The sequence below is a fragment of the Malurus melanocephalus genome, unplaced genomic scaffold, assembly GCF_030028575.1.
Source record: "Malurus melanocephalus ecotype Western Australia unplaced genomic scaffold, MMel_1.1 scaffold_657, whole genome shotgun sequence".
NCBI lineage: Eukaryota > Metazoa > Chordata > Aves > Passeriformes > Maluridae > Malurus > Malurus melanocephalus.
In genome coordinates, this window is record NW_026623889.1 from 179,571 (window position 1) to 197,014 (window position 17,444).

The 17,444-nt window shown below is 48.7% G+C and overlaps 1 protein-coding gene across 8 annotated transcripts in view; it reads right to left on the reverse strand.

Moving 5' to 3' along the window:
* SEPTIN8 (septin 8) overlaps nucleotides 1-17,444 on the reverse strand; it is a 41,805-nt gene that overhangs the window by 10,513 nt on the left and 13,848 nt on the right. For 5 of the 8 annotated variants that reach the window (XM_057383719.1, XM_057383718.1, XM_057383722.1 and 2 more), the window contains exons 2-9: nucleotides 15,148-15,262; nucleotides 13,101-13,296; nucleotides 12,245-12,431; nucleotides 7,045-7,206; nucleotides 5,559-5,655; nucleotides 5,108-5,276; nucleotides 4,722-4,854; nucleotides 3,882-4,072 (exon numbers count right to left, since the gene is read on the reverse strand). In XM_057383719.1, coding sequence (XP_057239702.1) covers nucleotides 3,882-4,072; nucleotides 4,722-4,854; nucleotides 5,108-5,276; nucleotides 5,559-5,655; nucleotides 7,045-7,206; nucleotides 12,245-12,431; nucleotides 13,101-13,296; nucleotides 15,148-15,262 — 1,250 coding nt within the window. Of the gene's footprint in view, nucleotides 1-624; nucleotides 1,972-3,476; nucleotides 3,540-3,881; nucleotides 4,073-4,721; nucleotides 4,855-5,107; nucleotides 5,277-5,558; nucleotides 5,656-7,044; nucleotides 7,207-12,244; nucleotides 12,432-13,100; nucleotides 13,297-15,147; nucleotides 15,263-17,444 lie in introns of those variants that run through there. The other 3 variants (XM_057383724.1, XM_057383725.1, XM_057383720.1) reach the window with 3 other exon arrangements.

Sequence of the window (17,444 nt, forward strand, 5' to 3'; positions counted from 1 at the left end):
CATGAGATCAGGAGAGAACTATTGATTGGGAACACACTGGCGAGGCAGCTGGGTGCACACCAGTACCACCAGTTACTGTTTTATCCCAGCRTTGGCCTTGAGAAGCAAAACAATGAACCAAAGAGTGTTGCTTKCTCAGGCAATTAGTGCACCACAGTTTCTCCCATTAGCAAAAAATGAATACCAAATAATTGGCTACGTGATTGGTCTGTAGTCAGAGGCGAGGTGGAATTGTCTTCTTGCATGTAACAGAAGGTTGGTTCTTTGTCTGAGAAAACCACACTAACCCTCCTAATATGTGACAGTTACTCTTTAAAATACATTTGACCTGGAGGCACAGCCTTAAAAATTAAATGTCCAGCTTTCAGCAGACTCCYAACAAGTGCAGAATTTTTATTCTTTCAACAAAAGCCTGTTCTAAAAGGTACCGGTGAGATCTTTGTGAGGTTCTTTCCTACAGGCATCAAGTAACACTGTCAGTATATCCACAGAAAAGGCCAATGTCCATAGGAAAACACAGTTTAACACCTGAGCATGTATTTCGAAAGGGGGGAGGACAAAAAAAAAGCTGCTTTAATGGGATATGAGAGTTGAAGAACCTCAGAATCCAGCAAAATGCTGCAACAGCCCTGTGACAGCTCAGAGCCAGGCCCTGCATCTCCCTCTGCACGGCACATCAGGAATTTGCTGACAGCTTAAAGACATGTCTTTAACAAAAACTGTATCAGAAAAATCCTGTAACATTAATAACTAAATAAAAACACACTCACAACTAACACTTAGCCAGCCAGTGTTTTTATAAACTCTAAAGACACTATGTGAGGGTTAATATAAAAYATTTCCTTTCATTTAGCCTAGGATCAGATGGATGGATGGAATTGGGTCCAGCTATTTTTCCATGACAACATAGCTAGTAACTCTCTGTTCAGTTATTGCCCTGCCTATTCACAAAATGGTTTGAGTGGAAAAAATTAATATTGATCCTAATCAGTCCTGTAAGCTCAGTTGCCCAGGAAAACAAGGCTGTGATTTCTAGGCATGAGGAGTATCAAAAGAAGCACCTTCTAAGAGGAACAGAGCCTGCCAGCATAAATACAGTGCACAGCTCAAGAGCAGGGGATTCTCCTTATTAGGCACGTATTAGGTTTAAGGTTAAAGAGTAAAAGTAAAGATGTTGGCTTAAATAGTTTCCATGACAGTAAATACATTGGTAAGTGACAACTGAAATGTTACACAAATCCTGTAGTTCCACTTTATACAACAAACTTTTATGAAAAACCTCTCTATAAATGTTCTACTTTAGCAGTAAAGAAAATTCAAAACATTGTCCCATGAATTTTATTAACCASTCTCTCTCTCTCCTCATATATATATATTATAAATGATGTAGAAAGTGTTTAGAGTAATTCAGGATTATATATAGAATTACTAGAACGAGGGTTACTCTGACTAAGATTCCTGCAGAAAGCTTAAGTGTTGTGTTTTTCTACCCATACTAAAAACTTATTTGAGAATTCTGTTAGAAAAATAAACATTTAAGCATTCCTCAGACCACTCCTCTCACTGTGCATGTACAGGGGAAGGTCGATGAGCCTCCAGCAGTCCACTTAGCCAATTAAATAAAAAAAAAAAGTAGAAAGCAATTATTTAGCTGGTAAGATGAATTCTGTTATGGTCACTTTATACACGGCTGCTCCATCACTGGGTTTAGAACAAAACATCTTACTTGAGGGATTAGTTGGCTTTGTTTAGCACAATGTACACATAAGGTTACTTCCTGCAAACCTCCTGATAATTCTGAACAGAAAACAGCGGGTTGGAACACTGCAACCACCGGAGATGCTCATTTTCTCTTTCACTTTGGTCCACTCACACAATGTTATGAGAAGGGTCACGGGGTGGGAAACTCAAGCAACTTAACACATGAAAGCACCAAGTCCACTCTTGGCCTGAAAGTCTGTGTGTGATTAACTGAAAGAAACAAAACATAAAAAAAGCATGAATTAAAGTTATGAAAATCAAACAAAAGCGAAATATGTTAAAGCAAAAAAAGGAGGAGGAGGAGGACGAACACTGCTGGGGCAGCTGAAGGCTTCAGGTGAGAGCAGCCCAGCACCACTAACACTTCTCTTGCCCCCAACTTCTGCAGCTCTTCCATTACCATTTTCTTTTTCTTATTAAAGCTACTAAGAGCACTGTCTTGAACCAGGAAATGATAAAGGGTTCAACTAGCTCTTCTAAAAACTTCACTTGTGCAGAAATCCCAAAACCCTGTATTTTGAAGTAGCTCACAGGTTTGAAAAGAAGAACCCAACAAAAAAAAACCCAATCCAAAACCATCCTGGTGATGGTGCAGCTCCTCTRGCTGTGCTCCAGAGCTAGAGCCCCCTGCCCCAGCACCGTGCAGGGTTCCCACTGTGCAGAGCACAGGCTGTGGGTGCCCCTTGCACCTTCCCACAGCACCGAGCTGCCTCCCTGCCCTGCTCCTGACCATGCCTGGTGTGTGGCACCACCCAGAAGAGGAAGGGCCCAGACTCACATCTGCAGGTGTGCTGAACCCAGCAAAGGGCAGGAAAACCATTTCTGTCACAGCCAGGATGACCAGAGGGGGAGAAACTGCAGCCTTTCCTGGCCACCCCTCACAGCCTACCCMTGCTCCAGGATGGCATTTATTATGTGCCTTCTTAGGCACACATCAGCTTTAAGGTTAAAGAGTAAAAGTAAAGATGCTTGCTTAAATAGYTTCCACTGCACCCTTGCACAAGCTACCCTTGTGCTCACCTTACCCAAGCAGTCCTGGGCTTCAGAATGCTCTAGTAGTCAGCCCCCAATTCAGATTTAATCCCATTTTCAGCWAAGTATTTTACAAACCCTTTGGGCTCTGTGTGCAGGGTGGGCCATGCCCAGAGTGTTTTGAGCAGTCTGCACAAGACAGAGCTTTGGTTTTAGCACCAACACATTCACATTCCAAGGAAATACTTAAATAATCTACCCTGTTATCTTCCACAGGAAGAAACAAATTGCCAGGATGTCAGTACACAGTGAGCTCCTCTGGTGCTGCAGCTCACAGCAGGGAAATGACAGACCACAAGATCTCATCAGCAGTGTGAAGCTGAATGCTGTGCTGTCAAGCACAAACTCGGGTGTTGCTACTCTCCAGGGTCTTTTTTTTTCCTTGCCATCATTAAGAGGCTCAGAAAGCCTTGCCACCAGCCTGCTCTGGGCTTGACAGAATGCAGTTCAGACTCTTGAGCTCCTTCACGCAAGGGGAAGTAAAAAAAAAAAAGCTGAATAGCAGAATTACCAGTTTGCATGACAGTGCTCCTCATTTTGCTCCCCAGCCAGTGTTCCTTGCAGACTGGCTTGAACTGGAAGCAGGATAACCCCTCCCAACATCTTTTCTTTTTCAACCTGTTTGTCCCATTGCTGGTCTATCATTACACAATCAGGTGGCTGGAAAAGCAATATTTACATACCCTTGCTCCTGCTGGCTTCAGCAATGTCAATTAATGTGCAGCAAGCTAAGATAAGAACTCTGCCTTTAGGGGAAAAGAATTTTGTTGTAATCAGAACTGTGCCTTGGAGCCCCATTTCACAACCTGATTTGGCTGTCAGAGAGAGTGATCCCGTGGGACCATCAGCCTTTAGAGAATGGCCCCAAGTTGCAAATCCCTCCCACCTGCAGCTGCCCAGGCTTCTCTCAAGCACAGGAGGGGCCCATCTCTCCTCTGCTTTAAGCAAAGAACCAGAAGGAGGGGAAYTAGGATTCCAAAATCCCCTTTTCTCTGTGCTATCTAAGCAACTGACCAAGCACTAAAGCATCTGAGCAGACTCCCAGCTTTGCAGCAGCAGAGGGGGAAGGCTCCAGTTCAGRCACTTACTTTTTCTTGTCTTTGTCCTTCTTCAGCGCCTGCTGTGAGGTAGCCTGCAAGGATTGGGACTGCAAGGTTTCCACTGCGACTTTCCGCCTGTTGAAGGCGTTCATCTCRTCCTCCAGCTCCTTCCTCTTCTCCTCCACCTTCCTTTTCTCTTCCTGGTGTATCCTTTTTAAGTGCTCAAACTTCTCGTGCAGCTGGTAGGAGACAGATGCTCTGAGTACAGCGTTCAGAGTGACCTTAGTGCTGTGCTGGCCCTGTCCCAGGAGCCCCATCACACCTCCCACAAATCCCAACCCCAGGGACCCATCTGCAGGGTACAGCACCCAGAGCCCACCAGGAGCAGGGAAGAKGCAATAAAATCATGCCTGACCTCATGTAGCAAACCAGGAGGCAGTGGGGGCCCTGGAGATAAGCACAGGGGATTTGGGCTCAGCCTGCAGCCCTGCACGGGGACTGGGGACACCATGGGATCCTCTGTTCCTCAGTGGTCCTGAGGATGGTCCATTTGATTCCTCCCCAGTCACAGCTGCTGCCCAGGGGCTCACACTGGGGACTCCAGCCCAGYTGCCCCCTTTGCTCTGCTGCCCGTGAGCCTCAGGAGGGAAATGCCCCTGGCATGGGTGCTCATCCAAACCTGCCACTGCCTTCCAGCAGCCAAATTTCCACGTGGCACAGGACAGGGCAGACTGGTTTCTGAGGCACCTAAAGCMGTGATGTGTCTGTGCCTTGGCTGGTGAGCTCTGCTCAACAGCTGCATGTGCTTTCCAGGACTCRTGCCCTGCCCAGACCCAGACTCCCTGCTGGCTGTATTTTGGGTTCCTCACAGGTTTTTGGCACACCCACCTCTCTCTCCTTCTCCTTCAGCTCTGCCTCTGTCTCCTTGACTTTGTTAACAAACATTTGTCTCATTTCTTCCTCTTTCCTCTGGAGCTCACCCAAGAACTCTTTCCTTTTGGTCTCGTATGTTTCTTGGAGGCTGGGGAAGAAAGCAAATGAAATCCAGACTCTCTGGACACCGATGAGCTAGGGATGGGGAAATGCATGCCTGTCTGTGCTGTTTAAAGACAAACAGGCAGGGGAGGGAACATCCAAGTCAGCTGCAAAGTTCAAACCCAGAGCTGGTGCTTTCCAGCCCAGCACTGCGGATTTCACCTACAAATCTCCCATTTTTTGGATTGTCAGGACCAAACTCTCACTCCAAACTGATGCCAGATGTGAAGGCCACTCACCTGAAGGGCTGGCTGTCCGGATCCGTGTCCTTGAAGCCCATCTCCTCCAGCTTGCACCTCCGGTAGAGCTCGTAGTGGCGGGTGTGGGTCTGCTCCCGCAGATCCTCCATGTTCACCCGGATCAGCATCTCCCGCAGCTTCACAAAGTCACAGTGACTTTCATTCTCCACTGATGGAAGGGAAGGGACAGGTCAGCAAACTGCAGATGTGCTGGGGGAGCACRAGGGCACAGATGACTGACTGCAGACACTCCCATCCTGAGGAGCCTGCTGTCCTGCTCGGGGCACAMCACCACCCCCGGGATGCAGGGATTGCGAATGCAAAGGAAAAACTGCCTCGTTTATCACAGCACCTTCATGCCTGGTGCTGGTGGAGGGCAGAGCTGGAGAGGGGCCAGGCTGTGCCTGAGCACACACAGAGAGCTCGGGGTGGGCTCACAGCCCCTCCTCACCTTGCACCACTCCCCACGGGTACTGCCGAGCTCGCACCAGCTTGTTCCCAACCTTCACCTCCTCCGTGCTGCCGACCACGGCGAAGGGCAGATGAGCCTGAAACACAGCCAGGGGCAGGGACTCAGTGCATGGGGGAACCCTCAGAGACCAGCCTGACCCTCAGATCCCCCTCACCCAGGCACAGGGTTTGTTCCCATGAATTCCCCCTCTGAACCTACCAATCTCTGATTCAGAGCAATCCCTGCCATGAGCTGGGATATCACTGCAGGGAGGGGTGTCAGGCACAGCAACGCTGGCTGGGCTGCACCAGCTGGGAATATTGCAGGGCCACCAGCCATTCCCATTGTCCTCCAACCCTTTGCCAGGCTGCTCTGGCACACACCAGGRGCAGGGCACTCCCTGACTCGCTGAAAATACAGGGACAGCCACAAAGGGACCCTGGCACAGCAGTGAGTGTGGGGACACTGCAGGGGACACGTGCAGGACATGTGCTCGCTGCTCTCCCCGAGGAAACAGGACACCCTCCTCAGGATGGCAGGAAAGGAGCCATGGAGTGGGTGCTCCAGAAGGGTGAGGCTGACAAAATCCTTCACGTTTAAAAGGAAATGGATCCAGGAGTGTGGAACTCACAGAGAAGAGGCCAAATAYGTTTTTGTTGTAGGAGGGGAGGAAAAAAAGAGAAGCCAAGCAAGCGTGATTCCTGTTTTTCTCCTCAATACACACAGCTTGCAATTATTTAAGTAAGAGTGAATMCTCCAAGTTTTTCATGATTTCAGCAATAAAGAACTATTACAGTGAAAACACATATCCAGTCAACCCAGAAATCAAATGATGACTGAATTGAAAATAAAAAGASTGGRTAAAGGGTGAAAGAAAAGACAAAGMATTTAATCAGAAACAGCTATGCAGGAAAACGTTCSTTTTGATGGAAAAGCTACTTTTGATTAAAAAAATTAACACAGAAACATTACAGTTATTTCTACTGCCATAGCTGCCCTTTGATTTGGAAGACTGCAAGCTTGAAAGGGTTTTTGTGTGTGCTTCAGCCACGTCTGATTTTGATCTTYGAATTTCAAAAAAGACAAAATAGAGATTAACAATTTTTCTTCTTTACTTTAAATTGGGTTTTCTCTGGTCAGCCTCCTTAAGTCACAAGGATAATGTAAATCTTAACTGTCACATTTTTATTCAAAGTTCTTCCTCAAAATGTAAAGTAGCCTAAAACAGACAGAACTAATTTTGAAAAAAGTGTTTTTCAAAAATTCAATGAAACAAATTCTAGAGCTAAGTTTCTCCAGAGAACCCCCAGATTAACCATGAGCCACATTTTAATTAATTCTGTCCGCAACAGCCTTTGGCATCCGCGAGACCCACAGATTCAGTGTCTGGCCATTCCCAACGAAACTTGCCCTTCAAATGCATTTTTGTGCAGCAATTTAATTTGTCACAGCTTTTGGCAGCGATGGAACTGGCAGTGTTACCCACATTCATCACAGAGTTGATCTCAGCCACTGCCTCGTCGTCCGTGGGGAACTGATAGATCTGCACTCCATTGCTGACCAGCTCGCTCATGATCTTGATCTTGAACTTGTGCAGCTCGCTCTTGGAGATGGTGTCTGCTTTGGCAATGATCGGGATGATGTTCACCTAGAGGGAAGGACAAAGCCCCGGTGAGCAGCAGTGGGGCAGCAGCAGTGGGACAGAAGCAGCAGTGGGACAGAAGCAGCAGTGGGGCAGAAGCAATGTCACAGGTCCTGCCCCACCCCACCGTTTCACATCCAAAATCACCTCGGAGCTCCGTTCACACGGGAGCTGCAGCCCAGCCCAGCTGAACACTAGAGGGAAGAGTTTTCCAGGACTGGTTTGGCCACAAGGCTCCCGATGAGAGCAGGGTGTTTTGTCACACGCGTCCAGGGAGGCACAGCRCAGCTGTCACATCCGAGCTGTCACCCAGCCACCCCGGCTGCGCTGACAGGATGTTTTACAAGACAAGCACAAGGATGAAACGCTGCACCGAGCTGATGTGAAGCCTTCCTGTGCTCAAGCAGAAAGAGCAGGGACTCCTCAGATGCTCTGACAGGAGCTGCTGATCCTCTCCAAGGATCCTCTTGGTGAGGATCACAYCTTGGGTGCGCTGTGTGGATTACATGGAGCCCCTGGGAAAGGTGTAGGGTGCCACAGAGCAGATAGAAAATTGGTGTTTGTGCTGTTCTTCTCTGGTTTCACATCAGCCAGCAGGCACCATGCCCACACAGCTTCATCCAGCCAGGCTTTAAAGCCACCCACAGGCTGCACAGTGGGGAGGTCTCCCCATGCACAGCACCCATCAAGATCAAAAGTAAAGGGCCACATCCCACATCCATTAAAAAGGATGGGGCTCACTATGGCCTTGTGCTTGAGAGAGCTGCAGCAGGGCCAGATCTGTCACAGGAACCTCTGTTAGATAAAGCTGCTGTACCCAGAAAAGCCAAGTGTGATACTGCAAACCACAGCTTAAACAAACAGCACAACTCGTCTGCCTGAACAGCAGCCAAATTCATGGCAGCAAAACACAAGAATTTAGACAAATAAGGGGAAAGCCTGATTTGCCATCTAGCATTTCCCAACAGCCAATGCTTTTTGTCCTACAGAGCTGAAATCCAGCACCAGTCAGTCTCCAATGGGTGYCCATTAAAGCTCTTTGCAGCTCAGTGTTTTTTCCACACTTCCTGTGTTCCCCGTGCATCACTGCTCCCCCTCCCCTGTCTGTTTAGTGGTTTAGCACTCACTAAACACAAGAGCATTTACTCACTCCACATGAAAAGGTCCAAATTTGCTCACTGCAAATGTATCTGAGAGAATAAAGTCCTGTTTTTCTCAGCCACTGACCTGACCTCTTTTACCAAGGACCATAACCCCTCACAGAAGCAGGCCTGCTGCTCACTCCACCGCTCAGCAGGTCCATGGCCTCATTACAAAGGTAAAAGGGCCMTGGCCACAGCTGGGTGCCTCCCTGACCTGCTAAGAGCTGAAGAGGCTCGGATCCACCATCTCCTAAAGAAAAACAGTCAACTCAGGGCTCACATCCCCTTTCAATCAGCCCCAGCAATTTCCCCTTCTTTTTCCAAGGGGCACCAGCTCAGCCCAGCTTACAGCAAGGCAGGAGGAGCAGAGCCTGGAGTCTGGTGAGGCTTTCCAGCAGCAGAGCAGGCTCTGTGGTCACCACTGCAGCCACACTCAAAAAAGATGCAAACCAAGGCTGGTTCTGGTGCCCTCAACCAGACTTCTTGTATTTTGAAAAGGTAACTCAGTCAACATCTGCTGGCACAGAATTCACAACCCAAAAGGGTTTTACAAGTTGTGTTTCCAATAATCAWTAGCCACATCAATACTGGGGGTGTCTGGATATGGCATTTGGGTGCAGTCCTAAATCCAGAATGGGTTCAYCCCTTTGCAATGCAGAGAAAGGACGGAGTCGTTTGGAAACAAGAAACCAACGAGATATGAGATGATACTGAACTGCAAGCCTAATCCTGCCTCCCCACAGCACCTTCCACACACCCAGCCCATGCAAAGGAGCTGCCACAAGAGATTAATGCCAAATAAACTGATATCTAACTAGCCAGAGAAGAAAAGTCACCCCTCCTTTTCTCCTAAACAGGTTTTAAAACCCCAGTAAGAGGAAACAACACCAGAACTAACATGAGGGCTCTCTCTCCACAATTTTTACATAAATAATGTTGACCTTGAAGGCAAAATCCCAGAACAACGTTCTTGTATCTCATGGTGGAGGAGCAATATTYTCTATTTAAAGATCTAGTAACAAAATTATGCAATTGACTACTGCCATGTCACTGCACTGAATGTGACAGGGGTGCAGTGTCCCCTTGCCCATCAGTCCATGTGCTGAGGGATTTGCTGGAGCTGGAATTATGACCAGAGAAAATCTGTGCTTCTGACAGGACAGGGAACTCCCAAGCACACACACAAAATGCACCTCCTTCTCAAGCCCTTCTGACCAGAACTGCTTCTCAGCTCCAAAAATAAAACCACAAGAACTTGTAATTTGGTAGAAAATAATTTTGCTGATGCAATAAGACTGCAGGCACTTGCATCCTGTGAAATACAGCTGGATTCTTCCCCATCTCCAAACTGCTCCTGAATGCAAGCTGCAGTGAAGCCAACAGGCAAATCCTGCCCTGGAAACCAAAGGGCAGGGGCACAGGCTGCCTGAAGCATCCCCACACATGTGCCTGAGATGTGTGAGCTCACGGAGGGCAGGCAATCAGGCACAGCTCACACAGCTCAGGCTGGCTGAAAACCACCCAGGGGCAAAGCAGGCAGCCCCAGGGTGCTCATGGCAGCACACACTGTGTGGGACAGGGCTGGGTCTTACACCAATAAATCACCTTCTCATCTGATGCAAATGCACTTTAATTCATCTCCTCCTTTTCCCACGTTAAACCAAATGGAAAGCCAGCACCTGTCAGGCCTTATGTGCTTCCCASCAGCAGCCAGCCCAGTTCCACCTACCTAAAACCACTTCTGGAGATGCTTTTGCTCTCTGGCTGTAACTAAACACCCCAGACAACAGCTGGCCATGAGCTCAGCCAAACAGATATTGTCTTACARCACAATGGAAGATTTTGTTTACAAAACAGCTTTACCCACAAGGGATTTCATAAACTTTACACTGAAAGCAAGACTGGTTATTGAAATTGTCACAGAGATTCCAAAGTCTGCCCAGCACCACACACCACACCACTGGTGGGCTAAAGCAAAGGTGGAACCAAGCCAGGGTCCTGCAAACTCCCAGTTAAACCAGTCCCTGCTCTGCTTTGCTGAGCAGCAGAGCACAGCAAAGCATTTCCTCTGATGCACCTTCCATGTGYACAGGCTCCACTCCTCAGACATAAAACAGGGCCACCATCCACACTACAGGAGCAGGGGCAGGTTCAGCTGTGCTCACACAGCAGCAGATGTGAGCCAGGGMATGTCACCTCTGCTCAGTGCCCACTCACTGCTCCCTCTGGACAGGGCACAAGTGCCTGAGCTGATGTGTGCTGGGAAAGGGGCACAGCAGTGCCCTGACAAACCCTCAGGGAGTGTCTGGAAARCACCCCCATGTCCTGGGATGACACCAGGGCACAAATGCAACGTAAACCCCTGATGCCCAGAAAATATCAATGGGCTCCACTTGCTTATTCATYTCCATGTGCCCCTTGTGTGAGGACACCACAGCAGGAAATCCAGGATGCTCTCATGCTGAGGCAAGAAGGGGGATGAGAGCAAAGGGATAAAATGACTCCAGAGAGGACTATTTAAGTGGTAGTTTAGAAATATAAAAAGCTTGCCTGTGCACAAAGTTTTCATCTCTTGCACAAGTACAAAGGATTTATTTTGGTACTACCCAAGGACCACATTAAAGGCAGCCACAGGGAGATGTGAAAAGTAGGGAATAAGAGGCAAAGGAAGAGAAATGCTTTGTGGGACCACCAGCACCAAGGGGAATCGTGCAAAAGCTTTCCTCCAAAAATATTTCTGGGGATATGTAATGCTGGCACTGCACCAAGAGACAASATTTTATTAAGGGAAAGTTTTTGGATTCCTGATGAAGTCAGTGCAACAGCCACTACAGTTACAAACAGCCCACTGCACTGGGAAGCCAGTGCCTGCTCTGGACTGGGGCCAAGGAAAAGCAGGCCATGAGCCCTGGGCAGCGAGGGCAAGCAGCAGAGACACAGGGGGAATCCAACCTGCCAGGAAAATCCAACAGAGCTGCACGTGAACAACCTGAGCAGAGAGGGCTCCCTCAGGGCAATCCAGGGGATCCCCAGGACCTGCAGGGTCACACCTGCCACCTGAAGGGAACCCCTTTGCTGCTAAAACACTGCTCTCAAAGACAGGGAATTATTGAGACGAAAAGAAGAGATGCTGCTGCCACTAGTGACCTTTGAAGCCTCCTGCAGGTCCCTGGAAGCCAGCTGGAATACCCAAAAGTATGCCAGGAACTTGCTGCGAGCTGCAGGAATATCAGTGAGTAGCTAGTTAGATAACCCCTGCCCGTGAGGCAGAACAGCTTAAGCACAAAGAAACAACCCCAGCCAGACCCTGTCCTGACCCACCTGCAGGATTCCAACAACCCTGAGAATTCCTCATTGTATCCACACTTTAAGGTACTGTGATGTGCTGTCCAGCTCAGCTGGCACTGCCTGCAGTGACAGCTCACTCACTCCTCACGCACCAGCACACACAGCACACACTTCTCCTCAGCCCCTGTCTCCTCAGCACCCACCACCACCTCAGGACACTGACAGCTCTGCTGGCTCCCTCTGTCCCTGGGCCTGCAGGGTTTCCACAGTTCAACTGGAGCTGGAAGGCATCCCCACCTGCACACCCAGCAGAGCTGCAGCTGATGGCTTTGATAAATATCAGCCAATCTGGGTAAGAGTCTTACAGTAGAGGGACACTCTGGAATTTACACAACCAACTGGAAAACAGGTTTTTCCTGACATTCTTCAGGAAAGTCAGTGAGAAAACAAGCAGGGGACCTCAGCAACCACCAGGCCACACAAAGCTTTACCAGAGTCCCACAAATGGCTCAGCTGCCATGCAGGAAGGAGGCCAGCACTCGCAGAGAAGGAGCAGAACCTTCCACATGACAATCAGCACCAACACAAGCATTCCAGAAAGAGGGATGCCTTACCTTGCTATCCAGCTTCTTCATTGTCACCAGGTCCAAGGATTTGAGCGAGTGCCCGGTGGGGGTGATGAAGTAGAGGCAGACGTGAATCCTGGTGTCATGGTAGTTGAAGAGGGACCGGCGGATCTTCAGCTCTTCTTGCAAATAGTTTTCAAACTGCGTATCAATGTACTCTACGATTGGCCTGTAACTAAAACCAGCCCATTAGCAAACCAGCCACTGGAGTGCAAAGCTAAACAGTTTAAAGGCTGAAGGAGTTCTCCTAGACATTCCATGATATCACTTATAAACAAGTTATAAGACTCAAACAATTTAGCCTKACAACGGGAAAAGTGTGGTGTTCACACACAGACCTTATAATCCAAAGRTTGCTGGAGATTCTTGAGGCTGCACTGCAAAGTCTAAGGACAGTGGAGCATGGAAAGATGACTACTTCCCCAGATCAAAGTTTGCCCAGATTTCAGGGCTGAGCCATCTGTCTGCAGCAATGCAACATGACCAAGGAGACACCTTGGAGTCCCAGAAAGCCTTTACCTGGGGCTTGAACAAGATGTCTGTGTAATTAAACGAGACAAGTGCAGAAACACCCATTGCTGCCAGAACAGACAATTCCTGACCCTGCTCTGAGGACAGCTGGTTAACAGCTCACGCTCCTGGAGGACAGCATTCTCTGCTGGAAAGACCTCTCATGAGCTCTCTTTTTGGCTGTTCACCCATTTCCCTCTACCCTTTGTCCCCAGGGCCCCTCCAGGGAGCGACTCCTTTAGCAGGGACACGGAGCCTCGCACAGCGCCGCAGGGGAGCTGCGGGCAGCTGATGTGCAAGCACAGCAACGCCGAGCAGATGGCACGAGACCTGCCTTTCGTCTTTATTGATCTGATCCCCAAATCCCACGGCGTCCACAATGGTCAGCTTGAGGTGGACGTTGCTCTCCTGCAGGTCGTAGGTGCGTGGCCGCAGGCGCACCGCGCTCTCGTAGTGACTGGCTTCCTCYGTCTCGAAGGTGGTGTTGAACAGGGTGTTCATCAGCGTGGATTTCCCAATGCCAGTCTCACCTAGGGAGGGCAAACCATGATGGATTGGCCACAGCCACTTCAAAGCGCGTTAATTAGAGAGGAGAACTAAAATAGAGCGTGGAGGTTGTGGGCAGACGTGTGATTGTCACACAGGTGGCACACAGGTGGCTGCCTTCGAAAAGGCCTCCCATGCTTAATGTAAACAACGCAGAGCACTTGGGTCTTGTCTCTCAGAGTCACAGGGCACAGCAAAACACACTCTTCTCCTTTCCATGACCCCTGACTTTGCTTGGGATTCTGCACACGAGAAGCTGTGGAAARGACAATTTTAGCAGCCACTGAAGGACACCTGGGATGCATCACAAAAAGATCTATCCCAGAATATTTGGCTAACAAGCTRTTTGTGAGCCAGAAAGGCTTTGAACTGCTATTCCTGGAGATGAAACAAGACTGATAATTTCCAGATTGGCCTAGAAGGGGCCCTATTTGAGCTCCTTTTTCACTACATCCAGCCCTACGGGTCATGAAGGTAAACAGAGACAAAATCCAAGGAGATAACCTTCTACTCTCTGCTCATTTTCCAGGCAGTCCATCCTGTACCAGTTCAGCAGACAGCCACTGCTGAGGAGCCCTCCAGCAGATGCTGGTGGGAGAGCAGGAAGGTTCTGCTCCAGGGAGGTTCTGTGCCTGCTGCCAAGGGCTTTGGACTTTCTCYTTCTCCCAGCACCACAGGCTCTGCTCTTCACAGGAGAATAAACACCTCAGAGCGGGGCACAGGCACACAGTGCTTCCTGCCAGCTGTGGCTAAGAGTTGTGCAAGGAGATAAAGCCAGCTGGTGCTCTAGCTTAGTCTGAAAGGAGACATATGGAGAACTCACTTCCTATGCACCCTACATTCTCCTGTTCAATTATGGGCACTGTAGGAAGCAGGAACTGGCAAACAGGGTGGGGCTTTTCCTCTCTTGTCCAAAAAAAAAAAAAAAGAGCTAAATGAGATTGTAGGAATATCCATTCTAGTGCCCCCATGAATGACACTAATGAAAAACATATTGACCTCTGCTGCAATTACCCTTCTGCTACAGAACAAGTCTGAATTTCAGCTGTGATTTCAGCCACGCTTCTTACTTGTAGGGTGGATATGCAAGAGCAGCTTGGGTATGGCACARGCACGTTGTGTAAGCTGTCAGGGTGCCAGTGCAGTCTATACCAAGCCAAAGGAGCTGCTGTCTCTGGATCTATTTCTGCTGRTCTAGCAGGTTACAACACTTCAGATTTTATACACCATACAGTAACTAGCAAAAACAAAAATGATGCTCATCTCATCACTGGAAGGAACTGGTCTCTAGTACTCCAGGCAGCATTGYCTGCTAGGTCACATCAATACCAAAATTAAAAGCCAAGAATAAAATAAGGTTATTTTAAAGTCAATAAGGAACACTCCCCCTCCCTTTCCAAGGGCAGACATGACCATGCTTCAAGACCTCTCACACCTGGGAAAGCACTGAAGAGGCACAGCTCAGGCACACACCTCTTGTGCCCAGATTTGGCCAAATTACCACCAGCAGCTCTCAGATAACCCATGGTGCATCTGACTGCAGCTACATCAACACCAAACCCAGCAAAACCTGCTKGTGCCAGCCAGCCCAGTTTGCAAATGGAAATATTTAACTTGCCAAATACAGCATTCCCTTAATCCTTCCTATGGCAAAGCTATTGCAGCAGAGGTGATGAGCAATGCCTCACTGATTACAGAAATTCTCCTGGTTTGACTCAATGTGTTTTTTAAGAGAGTTTGGCATTTCTGACATGCTTTTGTCGCTGCCAAGGCTCATGGCACAGCAGGACACTCAAGAAGAGCCGGTCCCAAGCTCCCCCCATGGGTTTGCTCACCCACACAGAGGATGTTGAAGCTGAAGCCTTGTGTGACAGACTTGCTGACCAGCTGATCAGGGAGGCTGTCAAAGCCCACATGGCCCCCCAGCGAAAGGTTCCTCTTCTCTTCATTCTGGCAGGGAGAAAAAGCCAGATTAGCAAACTGCACTGAGGTGGCAAACCAGACTGTGAGAGCAGGATCACCCACCCTCCCAGGCACTGCAGAGCCACCACTCCAACCCCAGCAGGGCCCTCCAGAGCTGGTGTTTTGGCAGACAACAGCACAAACCCCCCAACAGCCACCAACAACAGGAAAGAGGGTCTGAAATACTGATCTCAGTGGGGAATTGGGAGAACTAAGCAACCAGGCTCCAAAGAAAAGAAAACACTAGTGTGAGCTTCAACCACACGCAGCTGGGAGAGATCAGCGAAGAGAACCCACCACTGTGTGTGTTTTAGCACTCATTTCTCCTTGACTTTTTATTTTATTTTCTTAAACCCTCCAGCAGTGAATTCAGCATGACAGACTCTGTTTTTGCCTGAGTGCTTGTCTTTCCCCCTTTGCTATTGCCACGAGCAGCGCGGTTTGTTCACTCAATGTCGGGGGTGCTGGAGGCGCAGGCAGGGCGAGGAACCCTCTTGCTTTACCATCTGTGACCACAGAGCTTTCCATCGTTCCTCTGCTGTTCCTGTTCCTGCCTCCCCCGTGTGCACTTTGCTCTCCCTTCTGTCTGCTCCCTCCCCCAGAGAAGCTGATCACCTGTGGAAGCTTTGCTTAGGAACCAAGACAGCAAAATCCGAGGAGAGAGCAGCTCTGTAACCTCTGCTGTACAGAAAGGCAGGGCTGAGCAGCTGCAAAGTCCAGCAAAGAGGAGCCGACCAAAGAATAATTTCCATTTCCAGTGGTTAAACCCAGGAAAGTTTGGGWTTCCAACAGATTCAGACGTCTCTGTACAACTAAGCCATGATTTCTGAACCCAGGGAGCAGATCACATCTGCAGCCTCTCAGGCACTCTTACCCACCCATGGCAAACCAAGGACTCCACTCCATGATTCATTCACCCTCACCATTTCTTTGGCAATTGATTGTTTTTCTTAATTGCCAGCACATAGAGAAYATGGGAATGGAAAAAGTGCTTGCCCTTGGCCTGGGAGTGCTTCTTCTGTCTGTTCCTGACAATTGGAACTTAATGTCCCAGCACTAAGACTGAGAGACAAGAGCATCCCTGAGAACAGCCTAAGCTGCCTGTCAAGCTCAAATTAAGTCAAGAGGAAAATAAATGACGTGATAAGCCTTGCGCATTGCTCTGTGCCTGCAGGAAGATTGCTAAGCAAAACACAAACCTTTGTTCAACTGCATCTTGAGTCTAAGCCTCCTTTAGCTCTGCCTTTGGTAGAACAAATATTCTYAGCCTTGTAAAATAAACCATTCAAATCACAAGAACAACTTGTGAACAGCTGAAGCTGCTCCTATGCCTCACATGCAAAGCTTCTGGCTGTCCTTATTAGCATTTTCACCCGTTTTCAGATGATTTTAGCCCCGTGCTCTCCCAGGGGACTCCCTGGACAGAAACACAATTGAATCATAGCTGGGCTCCTGTGATCCTTCCTGTTTCATGCGATCAGGATTGATCACACTCACTAATTTTGAAGAAATAGCAATCAGTTAAAGTTTTCACGTGCAATTGATGTCATCAATTAAGGTTTTGAGCTGGCCAAGAGTTTAAGTGAATTAATAATAAAAAGGGTCCCCAAGACAGTAACTTTCTGCCACTCACCCGTCAGCACACAGCTCAGAGCCCAGGACACAGGGTGTTTGAACAGTGAGTGTGCTGYTCCATCAGCCCAGGGCTGAGTGTGGGTCTGGCAGGGGATGGCACAACCACACAGGGAAGGGGAATTTGGGACACGTGTGCTGGAGAAGGCTCACAGTTGATTAGCTCTGGTTTTGCCCCAAGGAAGAGGCTGTCACAAGGTACAGAGAGCCACTGCAGGCACCAGTGGAGCTCGGGGGGCTTCCTCAGGCTCTCAGCCAATTCTCTCAGCTCCCCCTTCTCCTCTTCCCCGTGTCCCTCTGAGCCACCACTTCACACAGCTTAAAATGCCAGTTCCCACCACTGCAATGCGGTGACAGCCAAGCAAGCTGTTCCCACAGAAAGTCACCGAGTTTGACGGTTACACTTTGTGTCTTTTCATTTTAAATAATCAACAAAAACAAGCAAACAAAAACACAAACCAGAAGCCTGGGATGACATTTTGGATGGGAAATAAATAAAGGCTGCCGATGGCTATGATTAGGCTGAAAGTGCCTGAGG